This window comes from Manacus candei, unplaced genomic scaffold, assembly GCF_025592945.1.
Source record: "Manacus candei isolate 608988 ecotype Guabito, Panama unplaced genomic scaffold, ASM2559294v1 h1tg000057l, whole genome shotgun sequence".
NCBI classification, from domain to species: domain Eukaryota; kingdom Metazoa; phylum Chordata; class Aves; order Passeriformes; family Pipridae; genus Manacus; species Manacus candei.
In genome coordinates this window covers 12,865,676-12,891,883 of record NW_026138105.1, presented here as the reverse complement: position 1 = coordinate 12,891,883, position 26,208 = coordinate 12,865,676, and the positions used below count along the sequence as shown (strand labels likewise).

Here is a 26,208-nt window from a genome sequence, read left to right as displayed (position 1 = left end):
GGGAGGGGGACGAGCCGGAGCCGCCTGTGATCCTGTGACAGGAGCGGCTGCTGCTGCTGCTGGCGCCGCCGGTGCCTCCCTCCGGTCGCTGTCCGAGCCCCGGTGCTTCCCCCCCTCCCCGTTACAGCGGCCGCCACCCTCCCTGCGCTTCTTGCTCCCCGCTCCATCCCGCCCGTCGCCCCCGCAGCCCGTCCCAGGAGCGCCGCTGCCCCTCCGCCCGCTCCGGGACAGGGCGCGGGGCCGGGCGCCGCCGCTGCTGCTGCTACCGCCGCCGTTACCGCCGCCGCCGCCGGTCGGGCGATGCCGAAGCCGCCGTTACTGCTGCGGGGGAGCCGCCCCGGGGACAGCGAGCTGGGGCGGCAGTTCCGGGACTGGTGCCTGCGCACCTACGGGGACTCGGCCAAAACCAAGACGGTGACCCGGAGCAAGTACCAGCGCATCGCCGAGGTGCTGCAGGGGGGAACCGGCTCAGGCGGCGGCTCCGGCGGGGGGGAGAAAGGCAAGTTCCAGTTCTGGGTCCGGTCCAAGGGCTTCCGCCTGGGAAACGGCACCAGGGAGGCGACGAAGATGGGTCAAGTGGTGGTTTATGTGCCGGTGAAAACGGGAACGGTTAGTGCGCTCCGTGCCCCGGGGGCTCTGTGTCTGTCTTGTCTGCCTGCCTGTCCGTGTCTGTCTGTCCTCCCCGGGGGTGCGGGCAGGGAGGGGGGGGTGAATTGCCCGGGGCGGGGGCGGGCACCCCCGGGGCCGCGGTCCCCTCCACCGCCGCGCCGGCCCTGTCCCGTCAGCACCGGGCGGCCCAGCCCCGCCGGCCGCCGGGAGCGCGCATGCCCCATGCGGGGCGCGACGCGGGGCCCGGCCGCTCCCGCAGCCCCCGCCGCTCCCGGGGCAGCCGCCGCGCCCCCGCCGCCCCGACCCGCCCGGGATGCGGATGGGGAGAGGCGCCCGCCCGGAGCCTCGCACCTTCCGCCAACCCCCCCCTCAGTCCCCGTCCCCGTCCCATCCGGTGCTGCCGCCGTCCCCGGGCGCTGCCGGCGCGGGGGAGGAGGGGGCGGCGGTGCCCCGCGCCCGCCGCCGTGCACCTGCCCCCGCGGGGGGGCCGCGCCGCCGCCCGGTGCGGGCCCCGCCGCCCCCCCGCTCTGTCCGATCACGTTCGCCCGGCATTTCCCATCCGCCCCACGGCCGGGGACAGGGCTGCAGTCAAGGGCAGCGGGCGGCGGGGAGGGGGCGCCGGCACCCCCCGGCCCCCCCGCGCCGCCGCCGCGCCCTGCCCGCCCCGCCGCCGCGCCGAGCGGAGCGGAGCGGGGCGAGTCCTGCCGAGCGGAGCGGGGCGAGCCCGACCGCCGCGCTGAGCCCGGCCCCGGCGTCCCGCGGCGCTGCCCGCCCGGCGCGGCCGCCGCAGCCGGTGCCCCGGGGGGTGCGGGCAGCGGCAGAGCCCGGATTAGGGCAGCCCCCCCGCCTGCCCGCGGGCCGCCGTCCCGGGAACTCCCCCGCCGGAGCCTCATTGTTCGGCGCCCGGCCGGGCCGGGGCGCGGGGCACCGGCCGCCGCCTCCCTCCCTCCTCCCGCCGCCGCCCGGGGCTGCCCCGCCGCCCCATTGTTCCCGTCCCGAGCGTGTCCCGCTCCCCGGCGCGGGGGGAAACGCGCAACTTTGGCGGCCCCGGCCCCGCGCAGGGAGCGCCCGGCGGGGCTGCCCCGGTCCCGCGCCCCCGGCCATCCCCCGCGCCCCCCGCCGCCCCGCCGGGACCGCGGGCACCGGAGAGCTCCGGCAGGGATTTTTTTTTTTTTCCCCTGTCCCTCCCCGCCTCTCCCGCTGCTGCTGCTGCTGCCGCTGCTCTGAAGGGTGCAGTGTTTTCTGTGCACACAGACTCCAGCATTGATGTGGCTGGAGGATGCTTCCATTGAGGGCAGCCCATCTGTGGCAAATGCTTCTAAACGCACTATTTACCTCCCATCTGGTCCGCCTGATTATTGGGGGGAGGGGGAAGGGTCATTATTTCTCCCTCTCCCTTCGTGGTGCTCAGAGGCTCCTTTCTTTCTCCCCTCTCAGCCCCCCTCCCCCATGCCATGCCCCAAAAAAATTCTTTGCGATTTTTTTTTTTTTTGAGACCTTTTAGCAGCCCTTCTCTCCCGCTCCCCCGGCTCCAGGAGCCCCTGTGGAGGGCGGATTAGGAGCGGTACCCCCTTCCACAGAGCCAGCACTCCCCCCGGGTCCTCTCCATCCAGCCGGCGACTCTATCCCAGATCTTCCAAATGCTGCAGAGTCATGGTACCCCAGAGAGGCCGAGCCAGACTCCCTCGACCCTGCTGCTCGCTAGACGCCCCCTCCCCTTTGTCCGGGAGGGAGTCCCAAGGGTCAGCGGCTCAACCAGGCTGGTGCAAGCCCGCATATTCCCAAAGGGCCTCTGCACAGATGAAGTTTCAGCAAGGAGCGTGCCTAGGCCCCCGCATCTTCCCTGGCAGAGTCCCTGCAGGCTACAGGCAGGAGTTACACCCAGGCTCCCCTAAACCAGCAAACACTGACAGGCATGTCCTGGGGGACAGCCGAATTTTCCAAGGGGCAGTACAGCTTATTTCCCAGTGCCTGGATGCCTGCTAGACGTTAGGGCTGGGAGCGCTTTGCAGAGCCACTGGCTGTAGGGAGACCAGTCATCGTGCTCCCCACACCCTCCAGTGTGGGGTCTCTAGAAGTTGTTGCCTCCTGATCCCTTGGTCTCAGCCTCCCTGGCCCCACCATGCCTCTCTCTGCCAGGAATCGCGTGGACCGTTTCAGATGGGTGCAGCTGGAGTTTTGGTTTTGCCTCAAGTGGCTCTTAAATTTAGAGATAACTTGACAGGGATTTTCTTCAGCTCCTCGTAATTCAGTGCTCTCCTCATCCTTGGTGGTTTGGGCTAGGTTTGGGGTGTATTTCATTGCTCTCATGCACACAGTCAAATAATTCATGAAGCTGATACAAGGCTTTTGCTGGACAGTAACGCCTGGATTCTGGTTTAATGCCTGTTCAGCTGCTTTTCCCAAATACTTCTGGAGCGGTGTTTCGGTTGCTTTCTCCTGGCTGTGCTCCTCTGCAACCTGATCTGGCTCGTCCTGTCTGCTCGCCCTTCTTTGAGCACATCTACCGGGTGACCACCGTGCTGGGGATGTCCCCTGCTGCAGGGACAGGCAGAGCCCCCAGCCTGGGTGTAGAGGGGGAGAGGCTCTGCTCTTGCTGCAGGATGCTACAGGAAATCCAAGGGACTGTGAGGGAAAGCTGGAGGAGAGGTGGTAAAGAGTGTGTAGAGGGCAGCAGTGGGGATAAGATTTCCTTTCCCTGACAGGGCTGGGGCCACTCCTCCTCTGGAAAATAATAATAGTAATAATAGTCCCAAACCCCCAAAATTAACTGCCCCCCAGCAAGCTGGCAGAGCTGTTCCTTTTGGCTTATGCACCCTGAGCTGGTTTGTGTATTTTCTGCGGATCTGTAGTGAAAAATTAATTAACATGTGGTTATTATTTTCTCTCCTGAGTAACTTTCCCTTGCCCTCCTCCAGGCCTCTCATCAGAACAGGCCTAATCAGATTTGGGTGGCTTGAGAGCGGGGACTGTGCACTGAGAAGGGGGCATCTGCCTTAGGTGGTGGTCAGAGCAGATGGTGGTCTTCTCAAAGAATGCACTGGGAATAGGAACAGCAGTGCGGACGGATGTCTGGCACAGAGACTGTTCACATTTCTTTTTCCCAGATGAACGTCCCAAAGATGCTGGACATTTAACACATACAATTAAAAAAGCCCTATGCAGATAAACAGAGGCGCATTAGTGGTGTGGGACATTGTTGCCTGACAGCCCTATTCATGCACGGGCTGGATGCTGCATCCTTTAGGTCAGGGAGTTGGAAAAAAATGCATTTAGGCTGTATTGAGGAGGAGGGTATCTTTGTGTCTGCAGCACAGACAATGGATACCGCCCAAAGTGCCCAGATATGCCCTTCTTTCACGTGGCTGAGGAGCACTAAGGTGTGAAGCCCCTCGTTATCTGTGGGCTGGACTGAACCCTGGCACTGGATGTGCAGCCCTCACCCTTCTCCCCAGCTTTGCTAAGAACTGTGGGAGAATTTGCCCATGACAAGGTGCTAAGATGCAGTTCATTATAATCTCATGTCCCTCTTGTCCTAAGCATTTAGCATCATTTAGACAGTCTTTCCCAGACAAACGTGGAGTGAGATGGAGCCACGGTGCAGGGAAATGGGCAGCGCTCGGTGACAACCGGCGGAGCAGATGGCTGTGGCCGGAGCAGCGGGTGTGCAGGGGAGGGTTCTCCTCAGACTTCGGCCCGGGCGTTAGCTGCTCTCTGGATCGATGCTGTACTTGGCCGTGCGTGGTGGGAGCTTGTCACAACTCCGGCGCGGCGGCCAAGCCTCACAGGACAGATTCATGCTGGCAGGCCGTGGTGCAGGCTGGGGGGCTGTGGGATGAGCAGGGGAAGCCTGGCGTCAGCCCGGCCCTCCGGGGGCTGCGCAGAGCCGTGGGGACCGGGCAGGCTCTGCAGCGCTGCCCACGTCGGATTCTGCTTCCCTGCTCTCTCCCCGTCCCCCGCAGTGCTGACACGAGGCTTGGGGGCTCGCTGACAGCACGAGGGCATTGCTGGGTGGGTTGCTGCTGTCGTGCAGGTACAGCTCACCTGTACTGGCACTCCCAGAGCCAGATGTTCAGAATTATTTTATGATTGTGCCCGATGAAACTCAGCCGAGGAACGGTGCTGTGCTGTAGTGGGGGGAGCGCTAGAAATAGAATTGGTGAGTCCAAAATGCAAAATGGATGGAGGCTTTTATCGACAGCAGGAAAACCATCCTATGGGACAGTGGGTGAATCTCATAGTACAGCCTATCCCTAAATATGTTTTAGCTCCAGAGACTGGAGTGTTGTGATGTGAAAGCTGCGGTGCCAGGCCGTGGGACAGCACAGCACAGTGGCAGAATGCCGGAGCTGAGGAGCCAGGCATGTCAGAAAGATGCTGCTCCAACAGCTAATAGAGGCTACATTTTTCCTGGTACAAGTACCCTTCAATGCCCATATTCAGTGCCCCAAAAAGCTGCACATCTATAACCTCTAAGAACATCAGTCAACAGAAGGTTTTCACGGCGTGAATAACCACTCAGACTTTCTGGGGACTTCAAGTGATAAAAAAAAATAAATCAAGACCATTCAGAAGAGCCTTAGACAAGGCAGATGGGCCTGAGGGTATTATCTGAGAAATTGTCTATTACTCCCATTGCACCAGCCTTACTTAGAGCACACAGAGCCTTCACCTGCAGAGACATCCCACTCCCAGCACATGGGGCAGCACCAGCTTTTCCAAGGAGTGGAACTGATGGCAAGTTTACATTTAAATGTGTACTCAGGAGACTGGTACAATGCTGGCCTGGGTGTGTGGTCCCCTCCAACCCATCTAGAGAAAATCCCCCACATCAGCATCCATTCCAGATTCAGCTCCATTTGCACAACATCAGGTGCAGATTTTACTTTTGAAGGTGCTCGTGATAAGAGTCAGAGCAGTGACACCCGGTCCCCTGGGCCCAAGAGCTGGCTTAGGCTCACCAGGCAGCAGCAGAAGCCTCCAGTACCTTGGCAAGGTGAATTTAAAGAGCTCTGATGATCTGCAGTTAAGCAGCCTGGCAGAATGAAGTTCCTCACTGAGCCGGGAGCAGAAGATCTGGCAGCAGAGCCCATTTCCAGCTCCTGCCCACTCCCACCCCTCGGGACAGCCTGCTGAAGCTGCTTCTAGGGATAAGGGGGGAACCAGCATCTAATTCAGTTCTTGCTTTATTTCTGCCAAGCCTGAAAGCCTGATTAAAGGCAGCCCCACTGTGGTCATTAGTACCACAGTAGGGCATGCATGGCACAGCTGCAGCAGGAGATCCCACCATCCCAGCCAGCCTCAGCCTCAGGGACTGACTTTGGTCAGTGGCACTCACGGGACCTGGAGCCCCATCAGCAAAGGTCCCAGTTCCCAATATATGTCTGACCAAACAGTTTTTGAAAAAATAACTCCTTGCCATCTACACTGCTTATCCTATGTGATTCCAGAAACAGGGACGGCATTGCTGATCTGAAAGGAGCAGCATTTTTCAAATAACATTAATCTGATAGTTATCTCCTTCACCCACAATTGTTTTCAGATTTGTGGTTCTTAAAGGGTGCCACTCTGAAGAAGGTCCAAAAACAAACAACCAAAGCACAGCTCTGCCAGGCTTTGGTCAATGAGGCTGAAATGGAAAGAACCCCACGTCTGACAAGGGGCTGTTGTTTGAACACTCCAGGTTATATCCCACCTTTGCACAGAAAGAGGGTCCAAGAGCTCAGGGCTGATTTAATGAGGAGCAGAAAGGACTGGCTGTAAAGACAGTACCTGGCTGTTCTCAGCTCTCCTCGTGGGCCATGGCTGAGAGGGACTTGCTCTGACCACAGGCAGACAGGGGAATTCGGTCACTGACTAAAGACCACAGCAGAGCCCAGAGAGGCAGCCAGACTCCTGTCAGCAAGAATTTTCTCAGGACCATTCTCGGCAATAATCTCCTGCTGATATAATTTCTTCAGTTTTGGTTTTACCATTATATTAGGCTTGGTATGAGCAGTCTGTGAACTTACACTGTGGACAAGCAAATGGCAGGGGAAGCCCAGAGGTGTGGAGGAGCATTGGTGGGGTGTCCATTCACCTGGCCCCCACAGATGCTCTGGCATTGCTGTGACAGAGGGATGCATATTCATATCGCTTTCTTCAGTGCAAATTAGTAATTATCTTCCCTTGATCTCATATCAGCTGTGCCCACCTCTAAAGAATCACATTGAGATGGGCCAGAGCCACCCCTGAGTTTTGATGTCTGGTTTAATTAGCTGATTGTAGCAAGGGCAGGTACCTGTTGGCCAAAATCACTGTCTTTGTTGGAAAGCCGCTGACTTCCACTTTAATGTCTGGTGCCAAAGAGTAGCAATTTATTTGAGGAGAAATAGCTGCAGACTGACTGTGCAGTGTATGGGAGCAGAGAGCAGAGCAGAGGTTTGGGTAACTGTGTCTTTGCCGCATGTCTGAGGTTAAGGCAGCAGCCTTTGGAAGTGAAGTGGAGGCTGGTTGTGTCTTCCTGGTACAGAATGACCGCCGGGAAGACAATGCTGTGTGAGTGGTTTCTCTCTGTCCTTGCTCTGCTTCGGCTTGGCAGCCCTGGAGGATGTGTTTGCCTTCTGATAGATGGGCATAGGCAACACTGGTGGCTCTGATGGATCCACGCCTCACCAAGAGGGAGGGAGTGCTCTGGGAACGATGGGGTCACTCAGTCTCTGTGTCTCATGTTTGGGCTCTCTGGTTGGTGGTGGGTGTCTCTTATGGCAGTCTCTGGCCTAAAAATCCAGACTCACCAGCCACCCCCCCAGAGAAAAGGAGACTGAAGTTTGGGACTCCTCTCCTGGTTTGCATTTGAAGGAGGGATCTCAAAACAAACCCCGAGTCATCCCCTCATCCACACTGTGATGACATCCAAAACCTTATGGGTGTCGGTGCTGCGGGTACCACCCGCACCACGGGCCACAGGGCGTGCCAGTTTGCAGTCTCACAGCACTGGGACAAGCAGCCGGTGCAGGGAAGCTGGTCCCTTGGGGATGCTCTGGGGTTTGTCATTCCCATCATCAGATTGAATGCCGGTTGTGTGGCTGCCCCAGCTGGGAGGAGGCTGGGAGGAGGCCTGCCTGCTCCCGCTCACCTGCACCGGGCGTTTGGATCCAGCAGAAAGCCCTTGAGCTGGTGACAAAGGTCTGGATGTGGGCTGGAAAGTACAGTCCTGTCTCTTAGCAACTGGTTCCTACCTCTGAGCTCTCGGAGCCGTGTGTGGGACAGAGAGCATCAGTCACGCTCCCGCTGCCGCAGCAGCGACGCGCCAAGGAGGGGATGGGGGATCAGGCCGGCTCCAGCCACCGCCGAGACGACTAAAGAAGCTCAGGCATTTCTAGCACAAGCAGTCATCTGTGAGCCCAATCAAAGCTCCGGTTTAATTGCTTTCCTCGTGCCCTTCTCTGCCCGGCCCGCGGGCGCCGATTGGCTGCGGCGGCAGTGCCTGCCGGCACCCAGAGCCTGCTCCCCTCCATTTCGGTCACAGGGTGGGGACAGGGAAGGGCGGGGGAGGAGGAAGAGGGAGGACACGGCCTGTGTATTTCTAGAAAAATTAGATGTCATCGGGTCCTCCCCTGAACTCCTCCACACAGCACCTGGGAATCCCCGTCCCCTCACGGACATTTGCATGGCTGTTTTCTCTCTCAGGGCTCGTTCTGCTGTTTCACCCTCGTGTTTCCTCTCCCAGCCCGAAGCAGCTCCTCTCTGGTGAGCGTTTCTCAGGGGCTCCCTTGCCAAGCACTGTTTCATAAACATTTTCACGAATCCTCTGCTTTGTCCTCCTAATTAACCATCCAATTGGCCCCCAATGGAGCCTTCACCTCTCCTGTGAAGATCTTGCTTGCACAGATTATAACCTGTCAGCTGCCAATTTATTTCTCATGCAGAGGGCAGGTTGTATTAATTGTCTGCCTTCCTTGCCCTGCTCGGTTTGCCCCCCCTTTCTTCTGCTCCCAGAAGCATCCCAGTTTGGAAACACAGACCCACAGAGGACCAGGGGGACCCAGATGTGAGACCACTCGGAATGACCCACATGTCCAGACTGCAGTGATGTGGCACTGAGACCAGATGTGATGGGATGATGGGTCACACCTGGGACAGGGATCTCTGTGGATGGACTACCATGATAGAGCATTTAAGAACATGCTTGACTTCTTCTCCCCTCATATGTAGTCTCAGTTAAGAGCTCAAAAAAATTCCACTTGGTCATCCCAGGTTAATGGTGAATCCTTCCTGGTCTTACTAAAGTCAGGGCTCAGCTTTTGGAAGAGTTGGGGTCCACCTAGAGTGGTTATGATGGATGTGAGTCAGAATACAGAGGGGGGTTACCTGAATGCAGGGGGATACCAAACAGATTTCCATCAGCGTCTCTTCCCTGTGCCCCCTGCCCCAACTCCCTGTATAGGACCCTCCAGCCTTGCAGAGCCACATGTGGGCCCAGAATAAATACAAGTACCTGCTCTCACTGAGGGCAGTGGCTGACTGTTTTTCTGGGTTCCCACATTGGGAAAGGGGCTGATGGAGTCTCAACATGGACTACATGTCCCCATGGTTCTTCACTGTCCCCATTTCTTGAAACCAGTATGTGCTCACAGGGAGTTTCCAGGCTCTGGTGTCAGGGCTGGGCTGGGCTGAAGCCACTGTGGTGAGGTGCAGATCGATCTCTGTCGTGCCCTGACCTGGTGAGGAGTCTGGTTTGGGAGGGGAGGGTGTGCATCCCCTTAACCCCCCCAACATCCGCTGAGCTGTCAGCATTTCCCTAGAGGCACATCATGCTGTTCCTGTGGGAGTCTCCAACGGTGGCCCACATACTGGGAACTGCCAGAGTACAGGGAGCTGGCACCAGGATGCCACACATCCAGGGCTCAGCCTCTCAGCCCAGCCTGACCTTGATTCACTGTAGCATCATTTGTAACTGATTTGACATAATTTTGCTTACCACTGACGGGCTGAACTGCCGCCGCTGCTCTGTACCTCCTCCTCAGTTTCATTTTGACATCACCGTGTCCTCGCTGTGTGTGATGATGTCACCTGGCTGCCCTGACGCTGCCGGGTCTATTCCCAGGCACAGAGGGGTCACCTTGCTGTGACAGGTCACCTCATCACTTTTTACAGTGCCTTGGCCCCCTCCGACTCAAAGGATTTTGCTTTGGTGGTGATCTTTATTAGATTAGTGCTCAGCGCTGGGGAGATCGCTCACAGTGATAAGTTACTTCAAGGAAGAGACAACTCCAGGCATGTTTGGAGTTTGTGCTACAGCTACGTATTATCAATATTCTTTAGACTTCTAGTTTTACATTTTTTTCCGGATGCTATGGAATATAAACGCTCTTCTGATTGTAAATTCGGTTCACCGTTTTCCCCCTTTTTTTCCACTCCAGTAGCAGGTCCCGTCAAATCACCTAAACCAAGATCCAAATGACATTAAGAAATTGCTACCTGTCTTTGCAGATTTATAAAAAAAAAAAAAGCAAACAAAACCCAAACTCACATTTTAGAATCATAGAATCCTAGGAGGGTTTGGGTTGGAAGGGTCCTTAAAGATCATCTTGTTCCAACACCCCTGCCATGGGCAGGGACACCTTCCAGTAGACAAGGTTGCTCCAACCTGGCCTTAAGCACTTCCATGGATGGGGCAGCCATTGGGCAAACCCTGCCTATTTCAAAATAGTAAGAAATACTGCAACTTTATAATAATCCCCAAATAATAATGCCCGTGATCTCTTCCCTGTTAGTGCCCACAGCGTGGCCCTTCTCCTGCTCAGGCCCCTCATGCTGTGGAGCAGAGTGTGACACTCACCAGCTGATGGGGAGTGGGAAACCCACGGCCCCAGGGAGTGATTGCCCAGGCAGGTCAGTCGGGTGCTCTGCTCATGGCAGCCTTTCTCACCAAACCCAAGCGAAGCAGTGCTCAAACAGCAGCTTGGGCTGCCCCACAGCACTCAGCATTTTGTTACCCCTGAAAGAGCTGGTTCCCTGTTGCTCCTGGCTGGAGGATGTGGGGTCACATTTATTGGGGAGCACCGTGCTCACCTCTGCCTGCCGGATCCAGCTGCTCCTGTGGCTTCCCCGCCGGCACAGCCCGGTGCTGGCAGGGAGGCAGCTCTGCTCTCCTGCGCCGTGCAAAATGTCCTCTGCCTCCCAGGCAGAGCAGGCATCCGAGGAGCCTCTGAGCAGCCATCAGAGCAAGGCTCTCTGCCTGCTGGGCTTCTCCAGGCAGCCCCAGGATGGATGGCAGCCCCATTCCCCAGCCGCCCAGCAGACCCCACGCCCACCCACCTCCCCTTGGCATCCTGCACCTGGACCCTCTCCACCGGCTGGAGGCAGGGCTGCCATTTCCAGGCTCGCCCCTCCCAGGCCGCTGTGTTTTCATTCCCAGGCCTGGGAGCTGGGAGAGGAATAAGCCGAGGTCAGAGCAAAGGCCTGGACCCGTCCCCGTGGCTCAGCTGCGGCTGCTGAAAGAGTGGCTCTCTCTGAAGAGGCGCCTGTGCCCCGTGAAAGACACACACCTCAGCTGTGTTTGCCGGCTAAAAATAAAGCACCCGGCTCCCCTCACTAGGAAGTATTTACTTTGAGAAAAAAAAAAAGTATTGTGTACAGTTCTGGGTAGAGAAACAATGTGAATGCCCCCAGTCCCGGCCCGAGTCAGCATGGAGCGTGGGGAAAATGACTTCTTCTTTATGCCTCGGTTTCCTCAGGAGAAATGAACCCTCCTGGGCTGGAGCGACTCTCAGCTGCTCAGCAGGGCTGGGGCTGTTTTCACTGCAGTGGGTAGAGCTGGAGCTCTAAGTGCAGGATAGGGCTTCGTGTTTGCATGGTGCAACATGACACAGAAGTGCTCAGTGCAGGGAAACACCATCAGCATTTTAGCAGCTGCTTTTCTCCCATTTTTCAACCAGAAATGATCAGAAAAATTTCCCAGCAAAGTACTTCCAGGAGAAAAAAAGAGCAAAATCTGTGAGATCAAGACCCATCGTCATCTTGTGGGTTCCTTTATTATGAGCAATACAACTGATATTGTTCTTAGCCCAGCATCTCCCCAGTGCCTATTCCTAAGGCACTCACTGTGCCCATGGCATGAGGGGCAAGAGGAAAAGGGAAGTTCGAGGAATGTAGCTCCTCTTTCTCCTCGCAGCATTAGCAGAGGGAGCCTGCTGTGGTTTAACATATCCCCCGCAAAAGCTGCTTTCATCCTACACCTAAATACCATGAGGAGTGAACTTCCTAAAGCCCTGGAGAAGTCTAAATATAGAAGCCAATCAAGGGCTGACTTCCCAGAGATGCAAAGTACCAAGAACAGTTTCTTGATCAAAAGTTGTAAGAGTCCATATTGAAATAAAACGTCTGTTTTGGTACTGAAGCCTGTGCAGGAGGGGAAGTTGCAGAGGTGGGCTGTGTGCTGGTGGTGTCTGCAGCAGGAGGCCAGGGGCTGCCCAGGGAGATGGACTTGAGGAGTCATGGTGTTTGGAGGAAATTCTTCATGGTGAGGGTGGTGAGACACTGGCACAGGTTGCCCAGAGAAGCTGTGGCTGTCCCCTCCCTGGAAGTGTTCAAGGCCAGGTTGGATGAGGTTTGGAGCAACCTGGGCTAGTGGAAGGTGTCCCTGCCCACAGCAGGGGGTTGTAATGAGATGGTCTTTAAGATCCCTTCCAACCCAAATGATTCCATGATTCTATGATCTCTCAAGCACCTGATGGGATGTCTCTGGCAGCATGGCAGGATTTCGTCCTATCCTGTATGTCACAGTTTTGACCTCTGTCCACTCCCTGGTCCAGCTGAGCATTTTTGCTAGAAGACTGAAAATTTCCTGAGACCAAAACACAACCTGTAGGAAATTAGAAAGGCACCTGAAAGACCAAAGAGCAGCAGAGCACTCTTGGTAAAACCCAAACCCCACTTTTGTTCATCTCGGCACAGGGATGCACCTTTGTGCCTGCAGCAGAAGGAACCACCCAGGGCTGGCAGAAAGGGCAAGAGATGGCTGAACGCCACAGGGATGGCACTGCCAGTGTGAGCTGTGGAACCTGTGCTCATGCAGTAGGGTGACTCTAGCATGGGACAGGGGAACCCTGATCCTGACCCAGCTGGGGACACTGGTTGTGTCCCTCAGCCAGTGGGCAGCAGGAGCGCAGGCAGAGCAAACGACACGGCTTGTCTCTGTGTGCAGTGGAGGTGACCTTGAGGGACAGCTCGATACGGCTGGCCCCAAACCTCCTGCTCCACTGTCCCAGGGACGAGGGTGACAGTGGCCCTTCCAGACAGCAGCAGGAAATTAGAGTTTAACGTGCAAGAGACTGTACTGGGGCGGGGAGGTGCTGTGGTTGGGAGATACAGAGGGGAACGCTTTCATGTGGGAAGTGCAAGGAGAGGCGAGGGCAGAGGGTCTGCTCCCAGGCAGAGAGCAGAGTGCAGCCATTATCAGGCAGGGCTCTGCTGGCAGGAAGCGGCTTTTGACTCACAGGAAGCTGAATTCGGCTGGTATCAGCCCCTCGCGCGAGGGCCAGGGCAGTGTTTTATCTGCTGTTGAGCACAGCAGATGGGGAAACAGTCGGCACTCCCTCCCAACCCACTCCTGCTCCAGCAGCCCCTGACTGATGGCCCTCCAGCGTACCCCTCTTGGAAAAGGGATGCTTCCCTGTGGAGCCACGAAGCAGGGGCAGCTTCCCAGACCCCAGGAGAGCTGCCCGCCCCACTGGAGGAGGCAGAGATTGTCCTGCCAGCTGCTGCAAGGGCAGAGCCAGGACCCTCCAGGCTGCTGATCCCAGAACAGGCAGGTACCAGGTCCTCCAGCAGTGTCTACCCCAGTCAATCTGAAGAGGAGCTGGAAGCATGTAGGCCTTGGAGAGCTGGCTCTCTGGCTTGAAGCTCAGATTGAATCCTCACAGATTCTCCCAAATCCAAGTCCAAGATGGGGAAGGGCTTGCAGGGTTGGGGAGCCCTGTCATCCCTTGGCCTCTCTAGAGCTGCCCGGGTTGGGAGTCTGGTTTCGCTCGGGGTGGTGGCAGCTCACCGGGGCTCGGGGTGAAGGTCACTGCGGGCAGTGTGGAGGGGATCGGGTGGCAGCTGCCGGCCATAGACCTGCTGCTCCGTGGAAAACACAGTTTGCTCCTCAGTGCTGCAATTTAGCTGCAAAAACATCAAGTTGTGGCAGTTTTCACACCCAGGCCAGGCTGCTGAGGAATGGCCACGGGGGCTGGTGGAGGCACAGCGGGTTACTGAGAGCGGAGGGAGCAGGGTAGGTGGAGGAGGCTGATCATGGAGGTGGTGCAGGTGCTGCTGCCGGGCTCAAAGGCAGGGCAGGTCCATGTGGGACCCATGGCAAAGCTGTGGGACCCATGGCAAAGCTGTGGGACCCATGGCAAAACTATGGGAGCCATGGCAGGTCCATGTGGGAGCATGGCAGGACTGTGAGAGCCATGGCAGGTCCATGTGGGAGCATGGCAGGGCTGTGGGAGCCATGGCAGGGCTGTGAGAGCCATGGTAGCTCCGTGTGGGAGCCATGGCAGGTCCGTGTGGGAGCCATGGCAGGTCCATGTGGGAGCCATGGCAGGACTGTGTAGGAGCCATGGCAAAGCTATGGGAGCCATGGCAGGTCCGTGTAGGAGCCATGGCAGGTCTGTGTGGGAGCACAGCAGAGCTGTGGCAGCCATGGCAGGGCTGTGGGAGCATGGCAGGTCCATGTGGGAGCATGGCAGGGCTGTGGGAGCCATGGCAGGGCTGTGTGGGAGCCATGGCAGGGGTGTGTTGTAGCCATGGCAGGTCCGTGTGGGAGCATGGCAGGGCTGTGTGGGAGCATGGCAGGGCTGTGAGAGCCATGGTAGCTCCGTGTGGGAGCCATGGCAGGGCTGTGTGGGAGCCATGGCAGGCTTGTGTCGGAGCATGGCAGGGCTGTGGCAGCCGCGGCAAGGCTGCGGTGGGAGCTGAGCGGAGCACAGCGCTCCGGCGGGATGGCGGTGCCAGGGGGTGGCAGGAGCCCGCCCCGCACTCCGCCGCCGCCCCGGGCTCGGTGAGGTCCGGGACCGGCCCTAGCGGGGTCCTGCCCCGGGCCGTGCCTGCCCCGGGCCGGTCCGCGCCGGGCGAGGCGCAGCGGGCGCGGGGGCACCGGGCGCGGGGCGGCGGCGGCGGGCCCGGGGGAGCGGATTACCGCCGGTTGCCGTGGTTACCCGCTACCTGCCGGCGGGCCCCAGCCCGGCCTGAGCGGGGGGGCTCGGCCCGGCCCTCCCTCCTTCTCCCTCTCTCCTTCCCTCCCTCCCTCCTCGCCGCCGCGGCAGATGTCACCCCGCGCTGCCGCTCCGGGCGGCCCGGGCGCTCCCCGTCCCCTCCCGCCGCACCGCCCCCGTCCCGGGCAGGGCCGCCGAGAACAAAGGTGCCGGGGCTCGGCGCTGGCAGCGCCATGGCCGGTCCGCAGCCCGTGGGAAGCGCTGCCCGGCCCGTGCCGCACCCGGGACAGCGCTGCCTGAAATGGCTGTCGCCGCCCGGTGCCGGGCACGGCTCCCGGCGACCCCGGCCCGCACAGCCGCCCCCGGGCGCTGAGCCCCGGGGTGGGAGGGATGGGGCAGAGGGCAGGAGGTGCCGGGGTAGCGAGGCCCCGAGGGGGCTGCGAAGGGCAGGAGGGGGGTCCCGGGGGGTTACGGGCGCTCCGAGATGTGAGGAGGAGGCAGGCAAAGAAACGTGGGACTAGAGGAGATGGGGAAGACAAAGGACACTGGGGAGGGAAAAGACCCGATGGAGGAGAGGAGGTGAGAGCGCTCACAGCGCTGGGAAGGTGGGGAGGAGGTGAGGAAGGGGGGGTGAGAGCTGTGGGACAGGGTAGGCAGGGACAGGAAAGGAGGAGAGACCGGGAAGGGGGAGACAAACGAGTGCAGGGCAAATGTAGGAGAAAGGAGGATGGCTGGAAGGTGGCAAAGGGACTCCTCAGCACCTGAAATGCTACCCACTTCTGAGCGCTTATGTCAGGGCTCAGCTTTGCTCCTGAAATCTTTTACGCCTTTTGGGGACAGATGACTTCTAATAAAGCCCCCATGCCAGAACAGGATAAAAGCATCCCTTCTTCCCATTCTGCTTCCCAAATGATTTTTTTATTGCTATTTAAACCTGAAGGGTTTTAAGCCATTCTGAGATATTATGGGCTCTGACTCATGCCTTGAATACTGGTGAGCAATACTGGGTGTGGAAGGAGGAACCCGAGGGGCGTGGGCCCCTCAGAGAGGTACTCAATAGCACACGTGTCCTCTTAAATCCTCGGTCAACATTTGGGTATATTGCCAGATACAAACCTCTCTAATCCTGGAGGTACTGACTTGATACAGCTTCTTATACCCAGTGCCTTTGATACCGCTTGCATCTCACCTGCTTCCCAGAGCTAAATAATCATCACGGGGAGAGCAGTCACAAGGCTGAGGAGGGGATGGAGAGACGCAAGGAGTCAGGGGAGGATCGCTGCAGGGAGTGGGATGCTGAGGAGGCAGCTCCGGCATCCGGCATCCAGCCGGCGTGGAGAGGAAGGCGCTGCTGGGTGTGCAGGGAGGCTGTAGCTCTGCCCAGACCCTGAGGTTACCTTCATTCCTTCTGAAATGGGGGAGGAAACATGGACCTGCTGGCTGGCCGTGCAGGGAGGAGGGCATTAGCTGGCTGGAAATAGTGATTTGCATACAGGGTTGGTTACAACCTTAATTTTGAGGGCTCTGCTCGTTACATCTGACTGTGCTTTTCTCCTGCTGCATTTTCCTTTGTCCTGTTTCTGTAATTATCCTCATTTCAACCCTGCTCTGAGGATTATTGGTCAGTAGGAAGCCTCCTAATGCCCGCTTCTCCTTGGCGGGGGAATACCCATGCCCTCGATTAAACTGAAACTCTCCAAACGGTGACAGAAGAAATTAGATCTATATTCCTCAAAGACACTCCCTGGGGCGAAGTTTCCCGACCCCCACCATGCAGCCCTGCCACCCTGCCCCTTGTGTTCGCTCTCAATATTCTCTTTGTTACAGCCACCTTCAGACCCGGCTCAGGGCTCCTCCGGGAGGGCAGAGGTGGTTTGTGTTGGAAAATCGTCGTGCCCGTGCCCCAGCTGAGCTCACCGACTGTCCTGCTGTAGCCCCTGCCCAGGACAGGGAGTCTCTGTTCTGAAATTGGGGTGAGGAGCCAACTCTAATAGGCAGCACTGTACCTTAAACCCTGAGATGCTGGGTGGCTTTAGCATAAGGTGGGCCCACTAAGTGAGTGATTTTTGAGAGGCCCTTGACTGGTGGCTTAAAGAACAGCATTTATTCAATCTATAGACTGTGTAAGATACATGGACCCCAACCAAGGACAACACAAAATACAGGTTAGAAGACTGGGCGTTCCCTTTGCTTGCAGACCCCTGCCAGCCCCTGCCTACAGGCCCTGCCAGCCCCTGTTTGCCCTCAGGGATGTGTGAATGCAGGTGACAAAGATAGTTTGCAGGTTGTTTAGATGTGCAGGTTGCTGCTCAGCAGCCTGGTGTGTACCCGCTGGACAGCATCCATGCATTCCTTTTGGAAAGCAGGCCTCAAAGGGACATAGTGTGTGTATATATATGTGTGTGTATATATATATATGTCTGAAATATTTTTTTTTGTCTTTGCAAAAATGGCATTTTTTCTTTGAGCAAGCTAAGCGACCTCCCAAAGCCTGGCCCTTTTTTGGTCCCCCCTGCCATTACAGTAGCCACTGACCACCTCCCACTAGCCCTCCCCGCTCCGGTGCTTTGTGCCGAACGCCGATAGCAGCTGCTGGGTCCCAAAGGCTGCCTCCCCTTCCCACGGCACTCACTGCCAGTGTGAGCTGACACCGTTGGTGCCAGTCAGCTCGGAGGAGCACTGCTCCCCACACTTCCCACTCCCATCAGTCTGTCACCACTGCCGTGTGGCAGAATTACTGCCTCCTGCTCTCCAGCACATCCGAACACACAAAGAGCTGTGCTGCTGCTGCCAGCGCTCAGCTGCTCTGCGTCTGTGAGAGGGAGGGAGCCTTGGAAAGGTCAGTGCAGGGAAGGAGGGGATGTTGGCTCCTTCCTTTAGGGGCTGTATCCTGGCATCACAGTGAAACCTTGTCCTGCTGGCTGATCCACGTCTGCAGGGACTGCAGCCAGTGAGAGTACCCCACGTCGCAGGGCTTCCCAGGATGGTTTAGCACCATGTGCAGGTCCAAAGAGCCTCCCCTTGCCTGTTCCCCGCCTAGCAAAACCATCCCACATTATGGAAATTGAATTTCTTGATCGGTTGTGGCTCCACTCTGGACCCTTCTCTTGTTTTTATTCCTGGCCCAATTTCACTGCCAGCTTTAGCAGCACAACAGCAGCAGCCGCCACTGCCCTGGCTACAGCAGGATGCTCCCTGGAGCGCTGTTTAATTTATCCCCCACATCCCCCGTGCCCAAGGCAGCCCGAGGCGGGAGCACCGCCACTCTGCCCCCTCCAACCGCGTTAGCCCCGGGCCGATCTCGTCACCCCTGTCACCCATCGCTGACACTAACTCAACTTGCCTGCACTGTTGTAGGGGGCAGATGGACTGTCGGAGCCCGAGGGCATCTCTCTGAAACGCGTGGCTGTGGTGGAAGATTTCTTTGACATCATCTACTCGATGCATGTGGAAAGCTCGTCGGAGCCGGGCAAAGCACCCAAACATGCCGGGCAGAAGAAAACCTACCGAGCGGTGAGAGTCCCCCCTGTGCGCCGGGCAGTGAGGGAGGACTGGAGCGAAGGGGCTGAGGGGCCGTGGGAGTGAGAGTCCTGTGGGGATGAGGACGACAGGGCAGGTAGAAGCAGAGGCACTGGTGGAAGGCAGAGGCGAAGGAGAGCCCCGTGTGCCTGTGTGGGGAGGCGTGAGGAAGGAGGGGTTTAAAAGCAGAGCAGCTGTGCTTGGGGACGGGAAACGGGGCTGCAAACGGGGCTGCAGCGGCAGCACAGCGGCGCGGCTGCTGGGAGAGGAGAGACCCATACAAAGACACTACACGTCTGAGGGGAAAAGAAAGAGAAATCCTCAGTATTAGTGATGAGCGAGGGGATGTTTGCTCAGTCCTCTGCATGCTCCAGGCCATCTGCCTCCCTGTCTCCCTTGGCCAGAGGGAAATGTCTCATGTGGGCCTTGGAGGGCAGGAGCAGCCAGAAAAGGGGACTAGGGCATGACTGCAGCCCCTCTCCTCCTCCTCAGCCTCCCTGGCAGATGCTCCCACCAGCCCATCCTGGGTTTCCTCAGTAACAAAATGGAGGCAGGCACAGAGCTAAGTCTCATCAGGTGCTCTGTGGATGCTGAGAACCAGCTCTATCCATCCTGAAACCACTCTAGTTAGGTCAGGAATAATTTAGCTTGAAGTGTGCTTCTCCAGGGAGCTTGCTGTTTCTCCTGACTCTGCACAGCCCTTCAATGCAAACATTTGGGCTCTCCTTTTACAAGAAGAGCTGTCCAAAACCAAGCTACTCCCTTGATTCCCACAGCCCTAAGGACCAGGTCGCTTAGAGACAGGAGTGGCTGGCTGGCAGCTCGGCTCTCCAGTGTATATGTCATCTTAGAGAGGTCTGTGCAGGCTATCCTGGTCTCTGTGATGATGCCTGAGGTTCTGCAGAGCTCAGTGTGCTGCCAGAGCTAGTGCAGGGCTGGAGTCTGTCCTGACTGTCCTGCCTGCGGATGTCCCTGGTCCAGCCATGCTGTCATGCTGGCAGTGCTGGTGAGACAGCCCAGTGCCCTGCAGCCTCCCACACGTGGTGGGAGCCTCCAGGGAGCAGGACTTTGAACACAGAGCTCGTGGCATCGCTCTGTGCCCTGCGCACTCGACTCCTGCCCCTGGGGCAGAGTGTGGGGCTGGGGGCTGGGGCACACATTGACCCTCCCTGGCCAGGGGCAAGTGACCTCTTTATGGTCCAGAGGGGACAGCCCCACCAGCATGACCACAATTCAAAAACTTTCTGCTCGTTTCCCCAGCAGACCACTCCGACCCTCCCCTAATTCCTTCAATTCAGCTCTCTGGAGGACTAATCTGTGCCCTGCACAGCCCCAGGGGAGCAGGCTGGATCCGTCTGTTTTCCCAGGCCTGCTCGCAGCAGTCAGAGAGCTTCACGCTCCACCCCTCATCTCCCTCTTGAGCTGAGATCATCACATTAGCAGTGTGTATCCCCTCCTGACCTGGCAGGACGCTGCTGGCTGGGCTGCCCGGCCTCACTCCTGCCCTCACTCCCCAGAGCACCTTTGCAGCCCAGGCTGGAAGGAGAAATGGTGCAGAGCACACAGCGTGCCTGGCTCGGGTATACAAAGGGATGCTGCTGGATGGCCAGTTAGGAGGCTCCAGGGTCCCCTGTCTCTTTCTTCCTGCTCCCTTTCCCCACTGCTTCTGATTAGAGGCACTGGAGAGTTTGCCCTTGTCCATGACCTCCGGAGGGAGGCAATCAGAAAGGGAGTTTGGATGGGAGATAACTCATCAAGGAAGCTGTCTGCTCTGCAGAGCATCAAATCAGCTGAGAAATAACAACTGTATCACTAAAATTAGCTGAGCATTTGCAGCAGAGACTGTGGGCTTGCTGGAGCAAGAGAGGCAGGGAGACGGCTGAGCCCGGCGGGCAGCGCGCGGGGACAGTTCCCTGCCTGCGCCACAACACCACGGCTGCCACCAGCAATTTTCAGGCCCCTAATTTCAGCATTTCTGTGGGAGTCCTTCATGCTTGTGCATCAATAAATATCGCACAGAGGCAAAGACTGAGCTGGCATCCGCTCGGTCACAAGAGAGCTCGCTGGGGCTGCAGCTAAATAGGAGGAGAATCCCATGAGGACCAGGCACTGCAGCCTCCATTTGAGTGCTGGGACAAGGTCCCCGCCTGAACTTTACACCCATCTGGCATTCTGTGCATGTGAAAGCCCGGGCTCTGCTGCCGCGCAGTGGAGATGGATGCGGATCCCTCCCACCGCAGCGGCTGGGGCTGCCTTAGCCATGATCCCGCGAACCTTCTGCCCCTGCCCTACTGCTCTGCTTCTAGAGCAGGTTTTTATCCAAGCTGAATATCACCCTTTCCTGTGGGGTAGAAAAAATGCTTGGAATTTAGGTATTTTTTTATTTAATATGTATTTGTATAATTTAGGTATTATTTGTTAACAACATAAGGTGGGAGGATGACACCCACCAGCCAGAGGAGGGGGACTGGGACATCCTGGGCCGCCCTCCCAGCTCAGCCCCGTCACCAGCCCTCACCCACGAGGTGTCTGGTTGCAGCCCCACTTCCCGTCCTGAGCCCCACTTCTGCCGGGCTCGCAGCCCCGAGGACTGGCACAAACAATTGAATTTCTGTCTGCTTTATGACCCCACTTGTAAGAGCTGTGACCCCTGTGGGGGTCACGGCCCCTGGTTTGGGAACGGCCGTGCTAGGACAAGTCACTTAGACCAAACAGGATGGGTGATTAACCGTAGGAACCAGCCCCAAACTAAGAGGTGGGCTCTCCACCTCTTAATGCCTTCCAATTAAGACCAGATGTCTTCCTGGAAGATGTTTTAGGCAAACCACAGGCCACTGGGCTGCAGGAGAACCTGGGTGAACTTGCCTTACTTGTGCTACACAGGTCAGACTCCAAGATTTGATGGTCTTTTATGGCCTTAAAAAAGTCTACATTAAAATTGACTAATTCCTTCTCCAAATAACCTTGATCTTTAGAAATACTGTAAAATTGCTGCTGGCAGGGATTCATCGGAATAATAGGACTGTGGGATTGCCAGGCACCTTCTCTGGGTGCTTAGGTCTGGATCTGGTGTTTTAACTTCAAGCATCCAAGTTTTAAATATTTATCCTTATCTTTTCCTCATCTGTAAAATACAAATATCCCACAAAGGTTCAGGAGACTTAATTCATTACTGTTTGTAAAAATGTTTTCAATTCCCTAGATAAAATATGTCACAGAAGTGCAAAGTATTATTAACAGTAATTGATTGTCATTGTGGGAAAAAGTGACCTGCCCTTAGGAAAGATTAATGGATTCTTCAGGTTACTGGTGTGATGATAATTAACAACGCAAACAGAGCTGACAAGACCTTACTTTTGCATTTGATTCTTGCACATCTGTAGCTTCACTCTTCCCAGACTCCAGGGGGGAACTGGAAGGAGTTTCTGGGAAGATACGGGTATGCAGGGATTCCAAAGGTCTGTTCGGTTGTGTCTTGGTGCCTCTCTGACGCACCAGTTCCCCTCCCAAAGCATTCCCCCATTAACAGCTGCTCTGGGAGCTGATTTTGGGGCCGAAGGGAACTATGTGTGGCTGTGAGCTGTTGATGTCCCCAGTGGGCTGGGCAGGTGAGGTGGGAGGGTCCCCGCACTCCACTGGCCATTCTCCCTCTCCCAGGACATTTAGCTCTCTTTTGTTTCCCCAGATTGCAGAGACTTATGCTTTCCTCCCGAGAGAGGCTGTGACCAGATTCCTGATGAGTTGCACTGAGTGCCAGAAGAGGATGCATTTCAACTCCAACGGCCTGGAGCCCAAAGGTAAGGGCGAGTGGCTTCTGCCAGCAGAGCTGACACTGCATTTTGTACCAGCGCGGTACCACCGACGGCTGCCAGATACTGCCCCGACCAGGAGATACATATTAGCCTAAGGATTTTCCCAACCCCCGTTATTTTTCATGCACTTTTAGAGCCAAGATGAAAGAATTGCTTAAACCTGCTTTGTCTGTCACTGCTTTCAGCTCAGGGAGCAGAAGCAGCCTGGCTTTCTTTGCCAGCTTCCCCAGTAGGTCAAAAATATCACGGATATGGCTGCAATCAGCCCATAATCATGTGTGGGTGGAAACTTCAACGTCTAAAAAAACCATGATCTAAAGTTTTTCCTTTGAACTGTTAATTTTGTATTGAATGACACGGAATATGTGTGAATGGCTGAAGTTTCTGATAAAGAAGCAATTTACAGTAATTAATAGATAAGCACATGATCCTGGGTTTGATAATGGCAAGTGTTTTGGCAATCACAGTTACATTGTGCCTGTGTACCCACCCAATTAGTGTGGTGGTTGACTCGTTATGGTTCAATGTGCAGCTCTTAGGCCTGAGAGAGAAACAGGGGGAAGATGATGGGATCGGGTTCTCTTCCAGAGGAGGTGGTTAAAGTTTGTGTGTTTGTGTGTTAATGTGTGTTAATGTTTGCGTGGGTTTTTTTCTGAATTACAAACTTGTGATCAAGTGCAAAGCATCACACTGATGTTGGTTTCACACAGCAAAATCATTTCTTTAAAAAAACCCATAAACAAATCGGGAAGAGTTTGGTCTTTTTCAAATCTGGAAAGGCAAACTGGCTCATTTGGCAGCTCTTATCAAGGAGGGAAGCAGAATTTAAGGAACAAAAGGCCCAACAATAGAACATTTCTTGTATTAAATACTGATTGCCAACTGTTTACTGCTGGGAGCAGAGCTACAGACATCCCAGAGGTTCAGTGTAAGTGGATTACGTGCCAGTTGTCCAAAGGTAGTGACTGAAATGCTTTGTACTCATTACATTTTTTAGAAACTCTCCCAAATAACCCCATGAGACTTTTACTAGCTGAAGCTCCATTACTGCAGCACTTCCCACTCTGCCAGCTAAGGGCCCGATCCCTGTTTTCCAATTATGTCAGGAGAAGTTCTGGCCTTTGGCCTCGCTGGGAGCAAACCTGACCTTCACAGTGATTGCACTGCATCCATCACGGGTGACATTCCAAGCACTGCGGCTGCAGCAGTCGGCTCAGTGGACGGCAAGGACGATGGGATGAGTCAGGCCAACAAGGATGTTGCCTGTTGGCTTCACCCAAACCAGGACACCTTCCAAAATGCCTGGCACTACTAGCTGAGCTGCCAGATCCAGAGCTCAGGGTCCTGTTTCAGGAGGCAGCTGATGAAAAGGGTTGTTTCCTTCATAGAATCACAGAAACTGGTTTGGGTTGGAAGGAACCTTAAAGTTCATCTCATTCCAACGCCCGGCTATGGGCAGGGACATTAAAGAAGACCAAGCTGATCTTCCTTCAGGGTCTCCCACCCACCATCCTGCATCTCCTGTGCTTCTCCCAGCAGCACACACCCATCCCAGTTCAGAGGCAGCTCAGGGAACACCGGGTGCTGGGTATCCTCCCCAGAGCAGTCCTAGCTATGGGAACCATGATCAGGGCTGAGAGCTGGCTGTCCTGAGCAAATTTATAAATTAATATCAATTATTGATTTGTTTTCGTAAAGCTTCTCCCCTTAGCAGTTCTTCTAAAAATATGTCAGTCAGGAAAACAAAGGATCCCACGTGTAAGAAATCCCACTTACCCACCAGGAATGAAAGGACAGAAGTGCTTTTCTGCTCTGAATAGTACCTAAATAGTGACTAAGTATATGTGAAAATGCATTGAGTAGATTAGATAAGGTAACTTTTACTGGGGAAGAGTGTCTGATTTCACTAACACTTATTCAGGAACTTATCAGGAGCAAATCACCTAAAAAAACACTGGGGTCGTAGAAGAACCACTGAGGTGCATGCACATGCATACACACATACAAGCATATACAGGTAAAGTTTAACTCGGTAAGATGACAGAATTTGAGTCATTCCCATCTCTTCCTGCTTCTCTTGTCCATGAAACAAATCTCAACACATTTAATTTGTGATCACAAAAATCCCTAATTAAACATATCTGACATCAAACCCTGCAGGGCACCCACATCATTCATAAAAGCAAATTGTCTTGCTCATGGGAAACTTTGAACGTCACTGGACTTCACTGGGATCTCTTTACAGTGTTACTAAATTAGGATTAATTCCAGTGGAGTTAAACAAATGTGGAATTAGGATCAAAACCATTTTACTTTCAACCATCCTGCTTGTTCCATCTGTATGTCCAACATGTGGGGCATGTGATAGAGATAACTGTTTGAAAAATGAGCTAAAGGATTCCAGGAGCTTCCGTAGGATGTAAGGATTGTTCCCGTGGAGCCCCCCAGGCCTTTTAAAACAAAGGTTTTCTTTCTTTTCCAGATAACTTAAAAAAGAGGGGAAAAAAAAGGGTTTGGTTTCTTAGGTTCAAGCCCTTATGTGCTGCAGTTGCACAAATTCACAGTTAATTTTTGGCTGCTAGTGGGATTATTCCAAATTTACATCAGGCTTAAGGCAGAATCTAAGCACCAAAGATCATTTACCTCCCTCTTCTTCCCCACCTGAAGTTGCTGAGCTGCTCCTGTTCAGCCTCATTCATCTCTGCAGCGCTGAGCACTGGAGAGGGGGATGTCAGGAGAGCAACTTATCATCCTCAGAGGTCTGAAACACTCTCCTCATCCATTCCTGTGCTTCAGGAGAGAGTAGCTCTATCTGTGTTACTCTTAGCAAATGCTTTTCTAAACTCTTCTTAAGGACTCAGCCAGCTGAGGGAGGTGGCAGATTGTGTCCCTGGAAGAAGGTCCCCTTGTGCTGGGATTTTTGCATCTTTTCATCACAAAACAACATCCTTGTTCAGCAAAATAATGGATTATTTTGGGTGGTTAATATATAGAGGTGTAGAAGTGCTCTTAATTAATCCGTAGGTCAAATCATGACAGAGACTGATGACATACAGCCATACAAAAAAAAAGGAGGAATCAGTTTACAAGGTTCCTAAAAGCTATAGACCTTCATATTTGGGCAAGTCGATGGCCTGAGGGGCTCTGGCTGCCCATTCCTGCATCCACAGCCAGGAATGCTTCAGCTGCATTCAGGGGTGGACTAGATGGAGCTGGGAAAAAAGCATTATATTACCATGGACCCAGTCAGTGTCTTGATAGAGAAGATTTGCAAAAACCTTAAGTCACTTACAGCTTCAGGGTCAGGTCATTTCGTAATCAGACATGATAGATCTGGTGTTTCCAGAGGTGTGGAGCATCTTCAGGTCTGCTGAGTTTCTCCGGGATTTTTCGACACTCAGCATTTCTGAGCAGCAGGCCCATTACAGTTGGGATGATGGGTTTTCTGAAGTGCTGTAAAACATTTCGTGAAGGCTCTTTTTCAAGGGGCTGTGTCAGAGGTGCCTGTGAAACCAGTGACCCCGGGAAATGCAAGCCAGCCATGGAGATTCCAAACCAGGAATGGAAACCTCCCACCATCAGCTCACCTTCAGCTCCTGGAAATCCTTCTTCCCTGACCATTGTTGCTTAAGCTTCCTGTCCAAGGGACACCACACATCCTTTCAGCATGTGCTGGAAGGCTGGATTAATTCTCCACACTTGCATCTGCCTGTCCTGAGGACAAAGAAATCTCCCTTGTAGCCAGCAGCCATCCCTGTGGACAACAGCAGCTTTCCTCCTGGGCAAACCCACTGCACGAGCCTGTAAATTCAGTGTTAGAACAGATCATTCTGGCAGCCTTCATGTCATGCATGGAGAGATCACAGGCTCTGCAGTGCTTGTGGCACAGGTGGCAAATCTTTGAGAACTCAGAGAAATCACTGAGAATTTGCTTTGTGGGGTCTCCCTTGGCCTGGCCACACAGAGTGATCTGCAGGAGTGTCCAAACCCAGAGCCATCCCTAGAGCTCAATTTAATGCAGCCAGAGGAATTAACAGGAACAATTTAAATTAAAGATCTTTAAAATTAAGTTTGTGTTTTAATGA

The 26,208-nt window shown here is 55.2% G+C and overlaps 1 protein-coding gene across 2 annotated transcripts in view; it reads left to right on the top strand.

Annotated features, from left to right (window-relative positions):
- The first annotated feature begins 285 nt into the window (after positions 1–285).
- The window catches only part of NOL4L (nucleolar protein 4 like), a 63,047-nt gene continuing 37,124 nt past the window's right edge, over positions 286–26,208 (top strand). Inside the window, exons 1-3 of one of the 2 annotated variants that reach the window (XM_051802893.1) lie at positions 286–609; positions 18,150–18,305; positions 21,997–22,108. In XM_051802893.1, the coding sequence (XP_051658853.1) occupies positions 301–609; positions 18,150–18,305; positions 21,997–22,108 (577 nt within the window). In that variant the 5' untranslated portion in view covers positions 286–300. Of the gene's footprint in view, positions 610–15,203; positions 16,766–18,149; positions 18,306–21,996; positions 22,109–26,208 lie in introns of those variants that run through there. The other variant, XM_051802894.1, reaches the window with a different exon arrangement.